We start from the raw sequence: 20,215 nt of genomic DNA on the forward strand, positions 1-20,215 counted from the left end.
AATTCAAATACTTATCTTGAATGTATGGGAAGCACAGCAACCGCGTTGAACGACTTTGACTTTATTTTCGTCTTGACTTTGTGCATTGTCGAATGTTGCTGCCACTATGTACTGTCTAACTGACATACATGGTTGCATAGCAAGCAGAAAGCATCACCACCAATGACAGCACTACCAATTGGCAAAAACGCGCAAAATGTAAAACGAATCGCGCTTCTTCGCCACTAACGCGAACTCTATCAGCTGTTGCCAACAGCTGCTGCAGTCAATTTTTATTTTTTGTCTTGTTTTTGTGTGTCTATTTACTTCATTGGCTGCTGCGCATCTGCAGCATTGCAACGGAAATTGGTTTCCGCTTTGTGTTTGCTTGGCATATGCAAATAAACCGCACTTGTAGTAAATTGCAATTGTATTGTCAGTCCGTTGTAAGGCCGTTACATGCGCACGCGTGTAGATCATGCATCTTCGGCTACCGCTTGGCACCATAAACAAAGCTCAGCTTTACTATTTACCTTTAAAATAGCAGATCAATAGCTGTTTGCTGTTTTCCTTTACCGAGCACTTTATCGTTATGCCGTCTGCTACRTCGCTGACGCAACACGTATGCGCTTAATGACAGCGCCAACAGCGCCAACARCAACAACATACTTAGCATAGCCGAAGCGAATGCCAACCACATTTCGTTGCCACCTCCCTCGGCATACCGTTGGAAATCTTAACATTTCCATTGCATAATACCACTAATATTGGATTTTAAAGGTTAGTAAATTGCAATGGACGTTTCGTTATTATATTTGTGCGTGTGTATTTGTATATTTACAGCGTTTCATTCGAGGATGCAACTTTTTCAACTAAGTGCACATTAGTATAACTGTTGTGCTGGCAATAGCATCGTTTTGGCTTGTCAAAGCACAACAAATGTTGTTGCTATTGCTTGTTGTTGTTTGTTTTTATTTCAATCAGTTACCGTTAGTTTCGTACGTAGCATCCATTATTAGCTGGCGTCTAACTGTTGGCACGAAAAGGTTAAACGTGTTCCAGCTGATGGTTGTGGCAAATGGTGTTTGAGACTTCTTCACTTTTGATTACAGGTTTTGATCGTAGTTTTTTCTCATATACATTTATTACTTTTGGCTAACCATTTTCGTAGCGTAGTTGTAATTTCAAAAGGGCAAAGGGTAGCTGTAACAGGTGCAGTTTTTTATATAATCACCTATACATTTTGTCACTTTGAATTTCACTTTTCCACTTTGCATTGCAATGAAATCAAACTGCACCTAATGCYCTCATTCTTGTACACTATGATTCTTGTAAGCTATGAACACATTMAATTTTATAACCATCAACAAAGTAACCATCTATGTATTCTTGTCTAACTTGAAAATTGTGATTTTCATCTCCCTAATGAACTAATATCAACAAGTAGAGGAAGTGTTATGGTGAAAAAGATCTATTTCTTCAAAGAATTTCTGGTCCTCCGTTTATAGCTATTTTCTTGAAATACTTAATCTATTCGAGGTAGGCTTTAGTACTCGTATATCTATGTYACTTTGAGCTCATTAAATGGACTTTTCAACACTTGTGGTAGTTGAGTTGTAAGTTTAGAAAACATTATGCTAAAAACTTTTTTCAAGTATTACCGGCTTGAAAGCAAATGGTCAGCGTCCGTTACGATTGCATAGATCCGACTGTTGTAGGGACGGAATTGTGACTATTGTAAGTTAAATGAAGAATATTAAATGAACCTTGCCAACTATCAATTAAATGACTCGTTAGTTATTCAACCGTGTTACAAGAGATTTCTGTTAAAGTTTCTATGAGTTTCTTAAGTCCCAATTGGCAACTCTTAYCGAAATTTTTTCATCGTTTACGCAGTTATAGCCGAGTTTGGGATTTGGTCAGTTGTTGATTTTCCAGGCCTAAAGCCACACTGATAAGGTCCAATCAGTTTTTTAACTGTGAGCTTTAGTCTTTCACAGTACTCTCGATGGAACCTTAAATGTGATGTTGAGGARGTAGTTGAYGCAGATTGAGAGGTCTCCCTTTTTGTCGATTGGGCCACACTTAAATTCCAATCGTCTACAAAGAAGCTGATGCATGTTCCTTATCAGTTCTTCCCTGCYGTATTTGAATAGCTTGGCCGGCAATACATCGATCCATCTCCTGGTGTTATGCTTTCACTGCCATTCAGAAAGCTGCTGAAATGTTCCCTCCATCATTTTYCATGTTCAGTACATCTGTCACTAGATCCATTCTGAGCCGCTTTTTAGACGCCACTTCTTTTCGTATAATTTTTTAACTTTACCCCTGTCTACAAGTGCRTCTCGCTTCCCTCTTCAACTCTCGATATATATCYCATTTGGCACGTGTTGTGGTCGACTGTAACGTTGCGAGGCAGACAGGCTGTTTCTCTCCGCCGCTACAAGGCACTCCTCATCTTACCAGTTATTCTTTTACCTTTTCCGAAAAAGAATAGTTTCGCTTGAAGCTTGAAATACCGCCCCATAGTTAGTCTTACGAGGACATACATAAACTAGCTGGATAACAGCACCTTCCCAATTAAGGGACCGGACATTCCATGTGCATGCCTTGAAATCATAATCCGTAATGCGTTWGCAGCGGTCGTCATCATCGTTCGGTCCTTTTCATTGGCGTAGACTATTGGCCTTTTCCTGAAAAAATAGGAGAAGAAGAATATTTAATCAATTATACAATAAATTAGTTTAAAAACTGAACTGTAAACCGTAAACATTATTTTTTTGTAAATAAAAATATCTAAGAAAAAAAAATAAAAATTGAAATTGCTTGTGACTATTAAGGTCAAAGTTGAAAACGAAAAATATGAAGTGAAATTATTAAAAAAATAGTAGTTCAGCTTTGCTTTGTGAGTTAAACGATTTCTAGTACTTTTCTTATATTTCTTTTAACCGTACGCCCGCAATATGTATTTTATCATTCCCAATCTACATGCTTACATTATAGTTGTCCGCTAAATCAGTAAATTGAATTTAGCAGAACAGCAGACACTGTTGTTAGTGTGTAAAACATTTAACTGACATTGTGAATACAGCTGCATTTATTATTATATATGATTTATATCATGATTAGTAATTTATTTAAGCTAATTTTAAAGTTTGATTGACACTTGTGGTGTTGCAGAAATCGTATGGTAATTCCAAATTGACAGCAATGATCCATGGGCGTTGTAAAAGTGCTTAGGAAYACCTTAGTATATTACTTATGACAACTGAATAGGAAATTCAAGTAGACATGATTTACTTATATACTTGTATAATTGATATTATAATACTTAAATATTGATTGTTTTGCTATCGATAATTGTGCTCAACTGCCGTCCCCATAACTTGCAAATTTAGCCAAATTAATACAAAACATATTTTGAAGAAAATTTTTGCAACATTACTGCACTCGTTTTTTTTTACTTTTTTCTCTCGTATTAATTTTTTTTCGAAAAAAATGTCACCTGATTTCGTTGACAACTTCTGACTTCCTACTCAAATACTGCCACTCGACCAATTTCGCATCTAAAACACGTAAACACCGGTCATATTGTTGCCATTCATTCGTTATATTGTTATTTATTTCATTTGTTTATTTCGTTTTATTTTTATTTTTCTTTTTGATTTTTTCGTTACACAATAATCTTAATTTCGTGTTTTTCTTTGAATTTCTTTTTTCACATTTTTTGCACCTAAATGTGACTTCATCACGGCTTTTGCGCATATTTATACGAAAATATATGTGGTGATGACAACAGGGAAGAGATGCAACACCATACCTGGAAAGGAATCGTGTCGGACGAGATGCCATCGATTCAGCGGCTGCCTTAACCGATATGGGTAAATATTTATTCCGTGAGCGCCGTTTGCCCGTCTACGATATTGCTGTGGCGATAACCAAGTGAGTAGAGCACGTAGAAAATTTACAACAAAAAAAAAATATATATAAAAGAAAAAACTTTGAAATTTACAAAAGAAATATTAAAACAACTTTAAAAACTTACAAACAAAAAATATTTAAAAAGCCTTTGAAATTTTACAAAAAAATATGAAAAAAATAAAATTACGAGTACAAAAAATAAAAGTTGAAATCAAAAAATCAAATCTCAGCTGCGCTAGAAGGCAGGTGTGAACATTTAATTGGCGCACTTGTCGACAGCTGTTGTCTTAATACTGTGGAGATTTTTCTCCACATTTTTACAATAATTTTTTCAAATACTCCAAATTATTTTCTCTTATTTTCATTTAAAATATGTCTATTTCTTAACACTTAAAAGCTTCTTTTGCTATTTTTCTTGCTGTTTAACTACTTTTCTACACTTTATTTCGTTTATCGTAAAAATTCAATACGCTTATACTCAAATATATACATAATACAGGTATGATATGTGCCGAAGACGTAAAGGCGGTCGTTGCACCAAAGGCACTGCGGGTAAAAATCTGAAATCTACCATTTTTTACAACTAGTTTCTTAAGTAGTTCGAAATCTTAATTCGTTTGGAAATTAACCCGAATAATACATTTGAAGCTTTTTTATGGGGTTTATCGTAAGAATAGCAATTGACGAGAGCRCACATATGTATGTATAGTATAAAGTTTTAACTGTTAGCGACAAACATTTACAGCACATACTTAGTACATACAATACATCAAAAACACGAAAATAAAGTAAACATCGCAACAACAAAATGTAAAAATGATTGAATACCCAGGCAAGAACACCACATAAGTGCACACATACACACACATTCAAGTTTTTATTTCAGCACATTCAAAATTACACTGATTTTACAAATATCGTAGATTGAACACATATCTTACGCTAACGGTTTTATTATTTYGTTGGTTGGTTGGTGTCTATAGACAATTATAATTGCTTCTGTTCAGTAAATGTAAAATGTAACAGTTTTAAGTGCTTTTAACAAGCTAAAATCTAATATCGTTAATCTAAGTTGGCGGATATCACAGAAATTTTGCTAATGTTAGTATTGAAATGCTTAATAAAGTTAATGGAGGTGGGTTTTATGAATTGTATTCATATTTAATAACTGCATATCGTTTCCTTATGAAGCAAAATAAATTTATTCTAATGTAATTTTAATAATAAATTAATAATATATTACGGACGCGTTTTTAATAAGTGAAAATATCGTGTGCACAGTAAAAGATTATATTATAAGCTGTGTTGAAGCGCCCTCTTTTTAGCACCGTGTAGTAATATCGTAAACTAAAGATGCCCCTTTACAGGAATCTCATAACTCGGAGAAATCAATAATTCAGAGAAAAACTGAAACTTATATCGTAAATTTAAAATAYTTCGTAATTTAGTCCCATTCGTTAAAGTTAAGTATGTTTTAAATTTAGCAGTTATTTTAAACTTTTTAAAGCGAAATGCAATAGCAAAAGTTTAGAAATTTTGGTGCAGAAGTATATATCGTAACTTCTAAATATCGTATTTAAGAGTTTTAGTCAGAGTACTTTTAAATTTTAGCATTTTATGATGAAAAACTTCGATATAATAATAAATTAGTTATATCGTAATCATATATCGTAAATTTAAATTATGCTATTTGCAAGCAAATGATTGAAAATACATAAAAATAAAGTATAATAACATCGCAGGAGGGTTARTTTTATCGTGTGAACCTTACGCCAACTTAATAAAATATATTGAGTAGAGTATTTCAATTATCCTAAGAACATTCTACTTCACACCCTTTACTGACTGAATTTAAACACCAGAACTTGCTAAATCTATCAAATCTCCTCTTTAATATGAACTCTTTCTTATGCCGTAATAAAAATTTAGTAATTATAATATCGTATTTAATAACTTATTTTCTCATTAACTTTAAAAACAACTCGTTTCGCAACACAGACTTGATATGTGCAGACGTACAACAGCTTATGGCGAATGTAATCGTGGTACAGCAGGTAAATGTCAATTTGACGCAAAAACGAAATGTACATAAAGAGAAAGAGGAGTTTGAAGCGCAGTAAAAAGCATAAAACTTTACCTTATAAARTAAAACAGAAACACAAGTGTCATTTAAACATTCGTCACATCAAATCATTCAAACTGTGTGTAATATTTCTCGTCGAATCGAATCTCAAGCACGTTTTCTCTTCAACTTTTCTTTACTCTCGCCTTAAAACAGAGCACGTGATATTCTTTGAAAACTTTTATTTGTAAAATAAAAACAAAATTAAATTTCCTTTTACTAAAAGTGTAAATATGTCGAAAGTAATTAAGCGCATTTCACACGCTTGCAGCGCTTTATGTCAACGATGAGCGCAGCTGATACCTACTGCTGGCAGAACTGTGATATTTTCTTTCCTACATTTAAAGTTTATTTTATATCTTTTTGAACTCTGCTATCTTTTAAGTAGTAATTTATGCTTTAAATGTTTTACCTTATTTTATCTAAAGTTATTTTATTATTATTTTTTTTTTTTTAATATTCTCTCTATATACTTTTCTCTAGCCAAAAGTATTGTATTTTCGATTAAGCCAAATCATTCAATTTAAGTAATAGATAGTATAATAACATATTTTTTTGTCATTTGGATCCTCAGATTTTTTTCACAAACAATTAACGCTTAAAATTTCCAACAAATATTTATACTATGCCGTTATTACGAGGCATCTCRACAGGCGAAATTTGATGGCATACTAACTATTGCCATTGCCTATTCTAAATCTGTATGTGTACATTTGTTATCATTGCATAATCATTTGCGAAATGGTGTCGATCATAGAAGCTACAGAAGCACTTAAAAATTYTAAGACCTTATGAAATTCATAAAGAAACAAAAAAAGAAGACCAAGATACTGGCTAAATCCATTTCTGGAATTCAGAGGTTTTCACGATTTGGAAATCTTCTTAAATATATTTTATGGGAGGAAGGACAGGACTTTAACAATTCTTTTCAGATTTGAACTACAACAGGGTCGAATAACGCAATTTCCTTGTAGTAGCATAAATGTAGTTCATATACCACATCAGCCCACATTCCAGACTTCCTGCACCCATCCACCTTTTTCTCCTCTAAGAGTAGTATATCTCCTGGTTAGTATACCATAAACTTTTGCCTGTCGAGATGCCCCGTAAGGAAGTCTATCAATATAAGCAATCGATAAACATCTTTAAGCTGAGTACACAATAGTTCGTTTGTCACACACATTATGCTATGCAAAGTTGGATTACAACAACAAGTTAGAAATGAACTGGCAAAATTATATAGTATAGTTTCTTGTCAGCTAATCTTTTTAAAGCCTTTTTATAAGAAAAAGATTTTCAAACGATCAGTAATAGAAGTGATAGCATAAATACTACTTTTGTCATAGACAAAAGCTCAAAGCAGCAGGAAAACACTTGCGAATATAGGAAACTGTTTTAAAGGACGAACATGATATTTGTTAGTAAAACAAAATGAAAATAGGAATGAGACTTTATTGCAAAAAATTTCAAATTGTCACTGCAATGYCGAAAACTAGATTATAAAGATCAAAAATTAATTTATAGAAATACAAAGAGAACCAATTTCCAGTGATAAGATTTATTACCAGTGATATTGGTAAACTGCATTATTTACTTTTKAATGCAAATAGATTAAAGAATAAGAACAGGAAATTAAGAGAAAACCACATATGCGTATTTACTTTAAATAAGACATTTTTAAATAACGACTTTTGAATATAGTTCGTGAATTTCGAAGTTCCTTTGTAAAATTCGGGGATAGTTTGTAAGATTCGAGCATAGCTCGAAAGGTTGTTTTTGGTGTTGGTTACTTATAAATAAAAATTTTTCAAAATAATTATATTAAAATTAAAAATGCGGGTTAGCATTTTATTGCCAAAAACTACAAAAAAATGCTACTTTAGAAAGGTATGCAAGGTATGGTGAGGTAATGTTATGCAAGAATATGTACATATATAATATTTTTTCATATAAAAATAATAAAAACACTCATCCGACTTTTTGCACTGATCTTATCATAAAAATTCACAGCTTATTTTACAACACATTTGCTTTTGAAAAAAAAAAAAATGTATTAATTGATTGCTGATCGGTGTTCATACTCATATTTTATGTCATAATTGCGTCACGCCTCAAATACATCAAATACCTTGTCACACATACTAGCACAGAAATTTAGAATGGATTACCAGCTTTTTTAAGCGAAATATTGCAATAAATGCTACTAGCTGCTGGCCAGCAATTTTAGCAATTTTTTCACTTACTGGTTTGCACATATTTCTCAGCACAAAGTTATTTCTAACAAAAAAAAACTGGTAATTTTTTATCTATTTTTTATTATTTTTTAAGTCATGGTTTCGGTTTAATTTTTGCGTAAATTATCAACTTCCTACTGCTTGCTTAGATAACTATGCGCACACAAACATATATATTCTTGTACTAATTGCTAAGTTTTTTCTTACACTTTTTTGTCTTCAATCAATGTATGGTGTTTGCATTGCAAAAAATTTTATGGTATTTGTTATAYAAACGCATACGAAAAGGTTTTGCATATGTTGGCGGTGCCTGCGTTGTGAACAAGCGTTTGGAAAAAGTCAACAGTGTTGCCATCATTGAGGATACCGGCGGTTTCAGCGGTATCATTGTGGCTGCCCATGAAGTTGGACACTTGTAAGTATTAAGAAACATATATAGTTTACAACAAAATTTAATATGTTTATATTTTTAAATATACATATATGYATTTAAAAAAAACTTTAACTTCGGCTGCATCGAAGCTTTAATACCATTCAGAGGTGCATTTCTTACAATATAATATAAAAAAGGGCTGTTTGTAGGACAGCTATAAGCTATAGTGATCCGCTGTGAACAATTTATTTCGAAATTCTAGCACTGCCTTGAATAATATTCTGGACAAAATTCCTTGACGATATCTTATCATATAAAATAAATTTCCATACAAGAACTTTGTGTAACACCTACATGTTATATATCTATACAAATGTTGTAGATTGTAGCGTTGACTTGTTGTCAATTATAAAATGAAACAGTTTTCCATACAAGAACTTAATTTGGATCGGCCGATATCGGCGGTTCTGACAAATGTAGAGTTTCTTGGTAAGAAAAGGACGTGTGCAACCTCAATGTGATATCTCAAAGGACAGACAAACGGACATGGATCGCTCGTCACGTGTCTATAGCTACATATTTTATAGGGTATCCGTGACACTTAACATATTTGAAAAGAAAAACTTTCACAACATTTTCTTCATACTCTTATAAGAGTCACTCATAAAGAAAGCGCTGATTAGTTTGAACCAATAAGAGGCGATACATACAACTATTATCGATAACTCACCAACTTAAAGTTTACTCTCATCCCAGCACAGAGTGTTTCGTAAAGTACAACTTTTTACTAGACTAAAACATTTTTTCTTAAAAACAGCAACAAAAACTCAAACATGCTGAAAACGCGAAAAAACACTTGACAACGTTTCTAGGCAATTGCCTAGCCCAACTATTAAAGCGATTTCCGCTGTCACCATTGACACATGCGCATTAACATGCAGACAAACTCGTTTGCATTTCCTTCGTCAGCCAATATTGCAAGAAATAATTAACACACTTGAATATGGTATTTTGCAAAAACAAACGTTGAAAACAAAAACACAAATTATAACTGCCAACTGTACGATTTTTGCCCACACATTTCTGACATACTATTTCATACATATACACAGGCTCGGCGCCGTGCACGACGGCTCACCACCACCCAGCTACCTTGGYGGTCCGGGGGCGCAGCGCTGCCGCTGGGAGGACGGCTACATAATGTCCGATTTGCGACACACCGAGCGCGGTTTCCGGTGGTCACCATGCACCATACAGAGTTTCCATCACTTTTTGAAGTGAGTAGCGCAAAACAAAAGCAAATTTTTTTATTTTTAATATTGTTTTTGTTAATTCWTTATAGCGGCGACACCGCCACCTGYTTGCACAATGCACCGCATGAGGACAGCGCGCTGGGACGCGCATTGCCCGGCACATTGCTCTCGTTGGACGCGCAGTGTCGTCGCGATCGCGGCACGTACGCTTGCTTCAAGGATGAGCGCGTGTGCGCGCAACTATTCTGTTTTGATGCGCAGACGGGCTACTGTGTGGCATATCGGCCGGCTGCGGAGGGTTCCACATGTGGCAGCGGRCTGGTAAGTAATTGCAGTATTAAATATTTTATATTTTGGAGAGTTTCTTGAGAGTAATATAATTTTGCAATTGCATTGAAAACAAGAATCTAATTTTTCTGAAAAAATTTAATTTATAAAAAATGCACTCTCCACGCTAGACATGCCTGGACGGTCGGTGTACGCCAGTTACTTCAAATGTCATACCAGCTTACCGTTCTTATAAGTAAGTATACGCTTTTTCAATCGCCAAATCTAATATAGGTGTTTATATTTCAAAATTWAATTTTTTATTTAATGAAAATATGTATCTCTAAATATCAAGTTTTTAGTAGTAAATTTTTATAGTTTTGTAGTTTATTATTATTCATTTGGTTAAACAATTTTATTTTACTATATAACGGTATCGGTCATTGTTACTACTATGGTGACTTTTACAGTTATAACTGTTTACAATAACGTTACTCGTTGGCTTTAAATAAGAAGCAATTTTTTAAACAATAATTTACAGTTAACTGGTCTTTTGTTTAACAATTTTTGGTGCAAATTTTTAATGCATAATATTTTGTTGTACAAAAACAAATTTATTGCCTATAGATGAAAGTTTTTAGTTAGCAAAATTTATAATATATTTTATACAAAATGTACATATATACTTTTGTGAACAMTATATTTACACTTTTTACCTACACATATAAACACTTACACTAAAACACAGTTGATTTTATTTTCGAATTTGTAAATTTTTGTATATATGTACATGTTCAATGTAAATAGTTTGAAATTTACTACAAAATAATCCAACCAAATTTTTACATACCCAAAACCACAACAAACAACTGCTTAACAACAACACAAAAAATTGCAACCCAAAAAACAATCGATAACATAACAACACCGCTAACACAAAACTGAAATGAAAAAAAAATTAAACACAAAACTACAACAATACAGCGACAACAACAGTGGCACCGAAAATACTGATAGTAGTAGCGAAGAAGAAGATGAGGGGGAGAATATAAGTAGCGAAGAAGAGCAGGATCTACCGAAAGTCTTAGCTAAGAGTACACCAACAACTCAGCAACGTTTCGGTAATACGGTGGAGAAGACCTCACGTGAAGTCGACGACACTTCCGATCCCAAACGTATTACAACTAAAACGATAACCACCAGCAATACACATACACCGACGCAAACGGACTCACGCACCACAATCACCTTGGAGACACACTCACGACACCAACACAACAACAATCAGCAACGGCAAGTGCAACAGGGTACTTTAGAATTTTTAGCCAGGTTTTTAGCACAGAATCCACAATGGCAACAGCTATTGGGACAAGCGGCGCAGGTGAACGCGCTGACCGGCGCCGCCACAAATGCCGCCGATGTGGCAACCATAGATACAGCCSCAAAGGCGGAAGTGGCAGACAAAGTGGCATTCACTCATATGCCGCAGGGCGCAGTCGTTGTACAAACGAGCGTGAGCAGCAGTACGAGYAGTAGTAGTGGTGTTAGTAGCGCAAATAGTAGTAGTTCAGGTAGTAATAGTAGTAGTAATGGTAGCAGTGACAATAGCGTGAAACAGCAGGAAAAATATGAGCACAATATTGCAAGGGTTAATGTTGAGCTTTTGAATTTAGAGAAGAATCAAGCGAMGCTTGACAAGCAAACAGTTGTTGGGGATACTGGCGCGTTGCAAGTTGCTGAGAATATTGACCTTAACAAAAGCGAAAAACAGCSTATAGTGAGCGTAGTGWACGAAAATAATGCCAAAGCAAAAACKATGCTAACACAAAGCAAATCAGAACCCGAAATCCAACCACACCAACACACAACCARATTGGCAAAATTAACACAAATTCAACAGCGCAAACCAACCACCACAACCACAACAACAACACCACCAACCGCACAACCTAACCTCTTCCAAATTTACACGCATGAATTACGCAAACAGTTACAATATTATTTAGGTTTCCTGCGAGCGCACACTGGCGACAACGTCAGCGCTGGCGATAGTAGTAGTAGTATTTTGAGTAATAGGAAACGTACAGCAACAGTAAAGCAAACCGTAACAACCAACACAACTAATTCAAATTATAGCAATACGGTGAGTGCGGCCGCCAAATTACAGCAACAGTCGGCGTTGCTGGACAACAGCAATCGCAACAATGCGGACGATATCGATGACAACGAGGACAATGTGAATGACAGCAATGTGGACGCGGATGATGACGCGAGCAATGAGGCAATCGATGACAAGCAACAGAAACGTAAGTTTAATACAGCAACAGCAATAAGCGTGAGTGCACAACAACAACAAAACACACAACCAGCGCCGCCACCGTCAGCACCGACGCGCAGCAGTAGCAATGGCGGCAGYAATACTAACAGTAACGACAATAATAACAATAACAATAACAATAAAGCGCTACAACGGCCGGCGACATTTCTTGACGCCTATTTGAAGAAATTGCAAGCGCTTAATGCGCCAACAGATACAACGGCCACACTGACGGCCACCACCACGAGCACCACAATGTCGACATCGAGTGTGGTGGGCAGTGGGGCCGTCGGCAAAGCAGTGCCAGCTGTCGGTACGCATGAGAACGAACCGGTGAAGCGTGCGCCGGCGGAAACATTCGGCAGTCACTTCCTCAAACGTACGCAAAATTTATCGAATAGTAAAAGTAGTAGTGTGGGAGGTAATAGTGGTGTTGATGGTAGTGTTGGTAATAGTAGCGATAGCAACATTTACATTAATCATGGTAACAACAACAGCAACAACAACAACAATTCAAATAGAAATCACAAAAAAATAACACGCATTTCGAGTCACAATGCCGCTGCAAATAGTCGTACGTCATATGATGATGCACACGAGCAAATGCACGAACATGTTGTGAGCGATGTGGCAAAACACATCGCGACAACAACACAACAACCAGCATATGTTACAAATTATTTAGGTGATAATACAAATAATTTGCCAAGTTTGCTGGAACAGCAACAGCAAGCACAACAGTCATCCTCAACAAAAACAATAACAACATCCGCACCAGAACAACAAACATCACAACAAAAAGCACATAAAATCAGAACACAAAAACTAATACGTCGTCAATTGTTACGTACCCAAATTAAATGAAAACAATACGTAAAGTTTGTGCGTAAGTGACGCCAGCGTTTACATTTGTTCTGTTATAGCACCATATTTAGTTTGTAGTTCTATTTATATATTTAGCATTTAAAGCGCCAAGAGGATTACACTACTTTCTCAATTCGTGCGCGCAATACCATTGCATTCAACAATCACGCACACACCCTACTGTACGCCACTACACACAGCGTTAAAAAAAAAACGCAGAGTTACCAACTTGTAATTCTGACAAGCAGCTGTTTTTTTTTTTTCAAATTGTTTGTCAGTTAGCAGAAAAAAATAATAATAGAACGCAAAATGCCACGCCAAAAGTACCAGTTATTCTGCTTGCTTAGCGCTATAGCCGCTCAAGMGATTTTTACATAATCAACTACGCTCACATAAAACGCAAACACAGCGCACACGCTTCACTCCCTCAGAAGCATTACAAATAACTACACGGTTACTATCGACTTTCGTTGCCAATCTACAAAAATGCGGTAAGCAAACCAAACTTAATACAAGATTTCAATATAATTTTGGATATGGCATGCATTACCCTGGGAGAGTTTAGTAATCATTAATAAACTGCAACAGTATATAATATACAGTTAACGGAATGCTTGGAGTATGCTTTATATAAAAATGWGAAAAAGCACCACTAACCGTTATTAGATACGGTCTGGTAATGAATTTTATTTTAAAMGCATTGCACATGGAATTAGGTACTTAAAAATATGTAATTGCTGCATGAAATTAATACTTAAGCGTCCTTAAGGTGTAGCGCAAATTCGCCGCGGTGCAACATTTTGACGCCCATTTCTTGGATAAGCGAAAAWGAAGTAGCAACATAACCCCATCTGCACATTAATTTTAAATATAGCGTATTTGCCTGTGCATAATTAGTTTTCCTCGCTTTGTAGGTGGATATTAAGTACTGCTTCTGCGTGCGCAAAAAAAAATAATTTGCTTCATCATTGAACAATTGGTGCTAATATACTAAAGTCGGAGCGCATAAGCCACCATTTGCTTGGTATATGGTAGAGCAGTATCCGTATGCCACGTTTTAACATATTTTTACAGTTAACTGCGTAATAAATTGAACTGGAATCCTTTAATGTTGTGATCGTTAACAAAAAACATAATATTGTAAAATTTGCATACATATGTTGGTCTTATGTATGTGCTTTACAAGTAATGCGCTAGAACACAGTCAAAGTTAACATATACATACTGCATAAGGCACTCATTTACACACACAAACAATGCAAAATGTGATCATATCACTTGTGAAATGTTTGCATGCATTCACCACACATAGTTTCATTGAGTTGTTAGTATTAATCCTTCATATTCTTAACTTATTGGTTACTTTTCATACTCTTTCTCTTCCTTTTCATGCACATTTTCTCGTTAATTTAAAAAAAAAAAAGAAAAATATTAACTGCAATCGAATTTAAACTCGATTTCCGCAAAAGTTCACTTCAGAATGAGAGCGTTTTGCTATGTCAACATTTCCAAATAAAATGTTCGTGGCACATTCTCTAATCGCTGAAGAATCTCCATACCATATTGCAATGCAGAAAATTCAGTTTAAACACATATTGGCTTTCCCAAATAATGCAACAACAACTGTTTAGTTGTAACAGACAATTTCTACTTGTTCAGCGGCATTTGTTAGTACACAGTTTTCACAATATTTAAAGAAATTTAAAGCATTTTATCACAAAAATTTTACAAAGAATTACAGTTACGCGTACTTTCYTTTTTCAAACGAATTGGCGCACTCTATTTCAACTTATATTCTCTACACTATTCTTCCTCTATGCTGATTTAATCAATCGGTWCTTCAGTACAGGGACACACAAATGAAAAATTATAACAAAAATTTTAGTACTCACATTCGCATTCACCACACAAATAATGGAACTCATAAAAACAACAAAAACACTGTCCACTATTTTCACCAACACCAAGAACACAATCATATGCAACACTGCAACACTTAATACAGTACACATGTAGCATTAGCTAATCAGTTATATATTGCATTACTAAAACAAGACAAATAAAAAGGATTAAATGGTGTCTAAGCATTACAGAACATCAGTAGAACATATAAAGAGTATAAAAACCTATACAATTTCACAAACGCATAAACTTATGAGAAACCACATACATACAAAGGCATTTATTACGCATATTAAAATGCATAAATTCAATTAAAAATTTGGATATGAATGTTTAGACCAAAACTTATGCAAAGTTACAGCAACAGCAGCAGGTTATTGGAATACTTAGCATGTAGTACATATAAATTTAATTTAGTTTAACTGGATGTATAGGATAACTACCTACATACATATAAACGCATTGCGTAATACAGCTGGAACGTGGAATATGGTTATAAAATACAACGTTAAGGAGAAGTATAAAATAAACACCATCAACCCTATACTATTATGGATATTTGAAATGCATCGAAACAAATTTAAACTTTGGCATATAATATTATAAAATATATAAAAATACTCAAAATTTAAACTCGTCAACTAAAAAAAAAATACACATACAAACATTTGAAATGTAAATTAAATTAAAAACTAAAACCAGCATCATCTTGAACTACGAAATTTTGCATGACAGTGGCGGCAAATACACATCACTCATTACAAATTCTAAAAATTTAATAAAAAAAAACATATATATTAGATAAAAGAACTTAACAAATTACACCAAAAATAAACAATTTTGGCTTCATTAGTAACACCATACTTGCATTTCTTTATATGCATACCGATTAATTCATATTTAGTGTTACGGTTTTTTTATTTTTTATTTATTTTATTTTTTTATTTTGTTACTTATTTTTTTATTTTCTTCGTACATACATATATTTATTATTTGCGTAATTATTTTAAAATACATTACACATTTCACATTTACTGACTACTTTCGATTTCTTTTCATTCATACCACCATATTTTATGTTCGTTTACTAATTGTCACCGTTTCCTTTTCTATGTGCCCTGTGTAGTGGTTAACTGGAAGGCGTTTCCTTTTTGAAGAGAATAATTCCGTTGCTGACTGAGTGAAGGCGCCGCCATACGTTTTTCGTCTAACTAACGTGTTTTTTTTATTTGATCTACCATAAATATGATCGGAAGTATATAATGCAAAAGCAAGTGTGGCAGCAATTGACAGTGACAGCAGCGGTAACATGAACGCGCATCTCAACACAACCACAACAATTAACAGCCGTATATTATGTCGATATAAACACATATTTAGTAAAAGATTTACGTACTAGTATATTTAAATTAGGCAGCTTGCAAAGGACATATCATTGCCATTTTCAATTTTTTCAAACAAATATTAACCTACACATTTACATTTCAAAACAAATAGTTAAAATTAATGCATGAATTTAGTTAAAGCAGTTAAAGCTGAATATTAATGAAATAAAATGCATGAAATCATATAGCGCCACGCATACATAAATACATACCCAATTACATAAATACATAAACGTTTTCATTTAGACCAGCACAAACCCCTATGCTACCGGAAATTTGCACTTAAGTATCCGTATGTAGTTATGTACAACATAACATACACGTATGCATCGTAAAAATGCAAAAAGCATCGATCACACATAACCACACTTGACAACATCCATATTTTAATATTACATACGTACTTTAAAAAGAAGCATGTAGTTAGAATTTATTGATTTGTTTTAGGTTTTAATTATTATATATACATATGTAAATTAAAGAATAATTATATTTAATTTAATTGTATTTTTTAAATAAATTTTATGTTCTTTTTTGTTAAAAGCTGTAAAATGCATTTGTGCATTAGAATGAATAAATGTAGATACATATATATTGAAAACAAAAGAAATTATTATATATGTATATGTGAATAAATGGTTTTGCGCGAATTCTTATAACTCATATTTTGTAAAATTCATTTTATAATGTTAGTTTCAAACAGACGAAAGAAATACACGCATAGCATGTTCACATTCAAGAAAAAAATAATAATAACTGAATTTCATTAGTAGCTACAGCCTATAACATACATACATACACACAATTCATTGACTTATTGTTTAAATATAAATGTTTATTGTTTTGTAGACACATGATAAAGAAATACACTATGTGAATATTATACCATAAGTCTAATTTACTATGTATGRAAATGTTATTTGACATTTTAGTTAAGAAGGCGATAAAGCATATATATGTATGTATGTTTCATACATATATATAGCTAAATACATTAAAAAAATAAACTTATAGGTAAATGCGAAAGAATGTGAAAATCATTAATTTAGAGTTTGTAAAAATTTAAAAATTGTTGAAAATAAAATTTGCTTATTGATACATATGTGTATTATTTGTATAAAATAACTTTTTCATTATTGTTACTCGTAAGAGTATACGAACTCGTAAGTATTGAAGAGATAAATGGATGTTTAGCAACTCCGGTAATCTATTATCACAGCGCAAAAATCCKCAAACACTTTGTTAATTAGCCGTTTTGTTACTAAGAGAAGAGAGTTTAAGACCATGGTTGTTAAAACGCTCCTAACTCACGATTAGTTGTTTTTACTATGGCAGAAATATTCACCAAATCATTTTAGAGAATGCGGGGAGGTAACAATTTTAAACATTATGAATATTTAAACTTTATATATGTACATACATATGCATATACATACATATTCACAAATTTCATATTCAGTTATTCCATCGCCTTTTTAATATCTGGTATTTTAATAGTAATTTTCCTACTATCCACTCTTCCCAAGAAGTCGTCAATATCAATTTGATTACTTAAATCTTCGGTATAAGTATAAGAATTGTAAAACGCTGAAGCAGCTGTGGCTAAAAATAATGCGCCATCGTTAACATCGCTCGTCAAAGTATAACGTGTTCCCATTATGCCGGCCAACAAAAGTTCAGTAGACAACTGAAACAAAGGACGAGGCGGATCTTTTGAATTCAAATATGCACCATAACCTAGAACACCACCAACAATGAGACTTGCTCCTAATTGAATAAAAGAGTCTGAAACGAACAAAAACTTTTTTTTATAATAAAAAGGAATGTGATATATGAATTACCATTGTCCATAGCTTTTACAACGCCCAATGCGGTGTATGTACCCGCCAACAGAAAGCCCATTACATCAACTGTCATTCCTACTTGTATTTGCGTTTCACAACAAAAGTGAGAATTGTCATTTCAATAATTTAACAAAAAAGTTTAAACAGTCCAAATATTGATTGAAAAATAAGCTGAGTCTCTGTTATGTTTTCTGATTAAACAAGTTAACACACAATCTTAAGCGTAAAAAGTAGTAATTTTATTTAAATGAAAGTGTGATTACAAAATACTGTGAAAACAAAAAATATTATACAAAATATAGCAAGAATGCTRAAATATTTATTTCCATTGTAAAATTATAGTAACAAATTTCAACTTTTAAAGTACAAACCACAAGCCCAGTTACCAAGCTTAATAAAATGTGACAACTCTAAGTAAGTTCATATGTTAACGTCTATAATTAATTATAAACAAAATATTCTACTCGGCGTGAGTGTAAAAAAGGCAAGTTTTCCTGCCAGCAATTAACTACAAACGATCAAACTGATTTATATGCATAAACATATAGATTTACTGTTGTCTCCCCGGTAATGGCAAGTAACGATTATAAGTGATTAAATTTCGAAGTATKGCTGCAACAGATATAATGCAAATCATGCCAGCAGGCATCATTTTACCAGATCGTTGCCAACGAGAGCCCATGATACCGGCCAAAGCCACAGAAGTGCCCAACTGCAAGAGTGGACGTGGCGGATCCTGTGAATTATAGTATGCACCCACACCGAGAATGGCACCGAATGCCACTCCAGCACCCAATGACGGTATGGAACCTAAAATCCAGATAAATGTACATGAATATTATTTATACTCATATAAGAAACTTAAGTGAATGAGTTGCACAATTTCAGCACACGTTCATTTGCGCTTACCGGCTTTAACATAGCCCATAATACCACCAGCGGCAACAGTGGCGGCATATAAAAATCCAATTAGGTCCGTTGACATTTTTTAAGAAGTAATGTTTTATTAAAATATAAATTTCAACAAAATATGATAAAATATTGGTTAGTAAAAGCACAATAGTTAATCCACAGTGTTTGTAATCAGGGGCCGTGTTGCCACTTCTTCTGCACTATAAATCCGCACATAGAGGTGAAAATGTTGGACACAGCGGAAGTAAATCCAAAAAATCCGACATCAAATCTATTTATGTACAATACAGAATATAAAATTGCATAAAATATAGTAAAATTCATATTTACATGTTTAAAACTTTTTATATTCGAAAAGGAGTTAAATTGAAAATAGGCGTATACATACAATATATTATTTTAACATTTGAATTACCAAAAAAAGTTTTAGAATATAATTTAATTAAATTCAGCTTTATTACATTTTTTAATGTTAATTTACATATAATGAGGTCTGCTAAGGCTTTGCTCATGTACATAATTGTGGAACTTTGCATAGTTCACATCGTAAAAATATTAACACTCTTAATGAGCAAATTTCTTGGCTAGATAAGTGTACTTTGAATTGACAAATTGTAAGCAATCGATTTTGAAAATTTTTCAGTTGTGAGCTTTTTTTGTAACTAGTTAAGTACATACAATACTTAACATAACACATAAGTATACTTACASCTTCTTGCAAGAAATTGTGAGAAAATGGAGCAAGCGGAAGTACGAGAAGTCAGAGTCCAACAGCGTTCAGTTTTCTTGATCGACCGAGAAACCGATATGCGAATTCATTTTATATAAATAAAGAAAATAYA

At 33.6% G+C, this 20,215-nt stretch overlaps 3 protein-coding genes across 4 annotated transcripts in view; 1 reads left to right on the forward strand and 2 right to left on the reverse strand.

Moving 5' to 3' along the window:
• LOC108972988 (putative uncharacterized protein DDB_G0277255) overlaps positions 1 to 16,988 on the forward strand; it is a 30,591-nt gene extending 13,603 nt beyond the window's left edge. Inside the window, exons 4-11 of the mRNA XM_018939970.1 lie at positions 3,779 to 3,921; positions 4,400 to 4,452; positions 8,545 to 8,671; positions 9,742 to 9,906; positions 9,972 to 10,203; positions 10,341 to 10,405; positions 11,134 to 13,821; positions 16,359 to 16,988. Of these exons, the coding sequence (XP_018795515.1) occupies positions 3,779 to 3,921; positions 4,400 to 4,452; positions 8,545 to 8,671; positions 9,742 to 9,906; positions 9,972 to 10,203; positions 10,341 to 10,405; positions 11,134 to 13,330 (2,982 nt within the window). The 3' untranslated portion in view covers positions 13,331 to 13,821; positions 16,359 to 16,988. The remainder of the gene's footprint in view (positions 1 to 3,778; positions 3,922 to 4,399; positions 4,453 to 8,544; positions 8,672 to 9,741; positions 9,907 to 9,971; positions 10,204 to 10,340; positions 10,406 to 11,133; positions 13,822 to 16,358) is intronic.
• A 720-nt stretch (positions 16,989 to 17,708) lies between these two features.
• Positions 17,709 to 18,665, reverse strand: LOC108972993 (transmembrane protein 14 homolog). 2 transcript variants are annotated; one of them, XM_018939977.1, is made up of 3 exons: positions 18,459 to 18,665; positions 18,054 to 18,402; positions 17,709 to 17,943 (listed from the first exon to the last, which is right to left on the reverse strand). In XM_018939977.1, exons 1-2 carry the CDS (start codon positions 18,532 to 18,534, stop codon positions 18,077 to 18,079), a joined length of 402 nt encoding a protein of 133 aa, XP_018795522.1. In that variant the 5' UTR covers positions 18,535 to 18,665; the 3' UTR covers positions 17,709 to 17,943; positions 18,054 to 18,076. The 2 variants fall into 2 exon arrangements, with proteins under 2 accessions (XP_018795522.1, XP_018795521.1); XM_018939976.1 differs by having other exon boundaries at positions 17,709 to 18,402.
• Positions 18,666 to 18,746: 81 nt separating this feature from the next.
• Positions 18,747 to 19,576, reverse strand: LOC108972995 (transmembrane protein 14 homolog). Its single transcript, XM_018939978.1, has 2 exons — positions 19,371 to 19,576; positions 18,747 to 19,271 (listed from the first exon to the last, which is right to left on the reverse strand). Exons 1-2 carry the CDS (start codon positions 19,444 to 19,446, stop codon positions 19,012 to 19,014), a joined length of 336 nt encoding a protein of 111 aa, XP_018795523.1. The 5' UTR covers positions 19,447 to 19,576; the 3' UTR covers positions 18,747 to 19,011.
• Positions 19,577 to 20,215: the final 639 nt, after the last annotated feature.

This window comes from Bactrocera latifrons, unplaced genomic scaffold (genome assembly GCF_001853355.1).
Source record: "Bactrocera latifrons isolate USDA-ARS-PBARC rearing strain unplaced genomic scaffold, ASM185335v1 scaffold_443, whole genome shotgun sequence".
Taxonomy (NCBI): domain Eukaryota; kingdom Metazoa; phylum Arthropoda; class Insecta; order Diptera; family Tephritidae; genus Bactrocera; species Bactrocera latifrons.